The sequence below is a fragment of the Aplysia californica genome, unplaced genomic scaffold (genome assembly GCF_000002075.1).
Source record: "Aplysia californica isolate F4 #8 unplaced genomic scaffold, AplCal3.0 scaffold00011, whole genome shotgun sequence".
Classification (NCBI taxonomy): Eukaryota; Metazoa; Mollusca; class Gastropoda; order Aplysiida; family Aplysiidae; genus Aplysia; species Aplysia californica.
Genome location: NW_004797281.1, coordinates 2,827,076 through 2,828,482, shown reverse-complemented (window position 1 = coordinate 2,828,482; position 1,407 = coordinate 2,827,076). Strand labels below are relative to the sequence as shown.

The window sequence follows — 1,407 nt, the reverse complement described above, 5'->3', positions numbered from 1 at the left end:
TTTTTTTCTCTTTTAATTCCACTTCAAAAGAAAAAAATTTCCGTACTTTTCTAAAAGAACTCTTCTTTCTTTATTTATTTATTCATTTATTCATACATTCATTCATTTATTTGGGGTTTTTTGTTAATATTTATTTATATATTCCTTTATTTATTCATTATTTTATTTATTCATTCATTCATGAGAGTTTTTATTTCTGGGATTTCGTAACGGAACGATTAATGTCTTTCCTTCCTTCTCTCCTCAGCTGACGCCTTTTTGCCCAAAGGAACACCGCAATCCGCTGGGAAGGTGGCAAACTTTGTCCTGTGACTCCCCCCCAGTATCCAGTGCCTTCATGTGTTCTACCCTCCCACGCTCCCTGCTCCCCTCCCCTTCCTCCCTTTTTCTCCCCCCACACACGTTGCCAAAAGCCCCCTTTGTGAAAAACTGATTCTCTCGAGAAACTGAGCCACTGTGTGTGTGTGTGTGTGGCTATCATTTATTCCTTCGCGATAAGTATTTGATTGAATTACGACAAATTGGTGTTATTTCTGGCGACAGTTCAAACTGAGAATGTTTGTGATATCTGACAGTGCTACATACGAGCTGTGAATCTGCATAATATGTTGTTATCCGTTTATTTATATTATTCCTGACAATGTTTGTGCACTAGATGCAGATGGAACAGGTTTGATGCGCCAGCAATCAACTAATTTTTGGTTACTAGCGTGTGTGTGCAAGCTTGTGTTTGTGCATTTTTTTTCTTCTTCTCGAGATGAAATACGTTTCATTTCGCTCATCATACTGGGCTGACTTTGTAGGGCGTAGGGTGCATTCTGTAAGGTCCGTGTGAGATCGTCGATGGACAATGAAGACTAAAAATGTGAGCTTGTATTTGGCAGCCTTTCCATCATTAAGTTTTCCGTGATTGCTGACTGTTAGATGGATGAAAAATTCTGTCGTTTTAAATGCGGAGGACAAGATGCAATACGGAGGAAACCTCAGGCTTCAAGCAACTGCACGTCTGTGATGTACCCCTGAGGAAAGTCTGGCGTCTTTTGAGAAGAAAAAAGGTAACGTATAAACCAAGCTTTCCTACCTCTGTTTGGTTAGTAAGAAGAAGATCAAGCAATGGCACTGAAATGTTAAGAGCTTGTTCATTGCTATTGTGATTGTTTTACATCGAGACAATTTAGTACAATTAGAAGGCAGACTATTTGGGCCTTGCCCGTCAGGATCAACTAAGCCAGATACAACGCCCAAGCAGACAGACTGAGACACTACAATTTTTTCCTTACACTTCCACCTTCTTTCCTGCTCTCTAACAATGTTCTGTCGTCTGCTCTCGTCTCCACTTTCCGCTCCCACCCCCTGACCCCCCTTGCCCCATCCTCTGGGCTCCTGTCTCTCTATTTCTCTCTCTCT

The 1,407-nt window shown here is 41.2% G+C and overlaps 1 protein-coding gene across 2 annotated transcripts in view; it reads left to right on the top strand.

Annotated features, from left to right (window-relative positions):
• Positions 1-1,407, top strand: part of LOC101854461 (blood vessel epicardial substance-B-like) — a 152,353-nt gene that overhangs the window by 136,777 nt on the left and 14,169 nt on the right. The window contains exon 2 of one of the 2 annotated variants that reach the window (XM_013083794.2): positions 248-1,055. Coding sequence is in view for 1 of the 2 variants with exons in the window: in XM_013083802.2 (XP_012939256.2) it covers positions 248-312 (65 nt within the window). In the remaining variant the exon portion in view is untranslated. Of the gene's footprint in view, positions 1-247; positions 1,056-1,407 lie in introns of those variants that run through there. The other variant, XM_013083802.2, reaches the window with a different exon arrangement.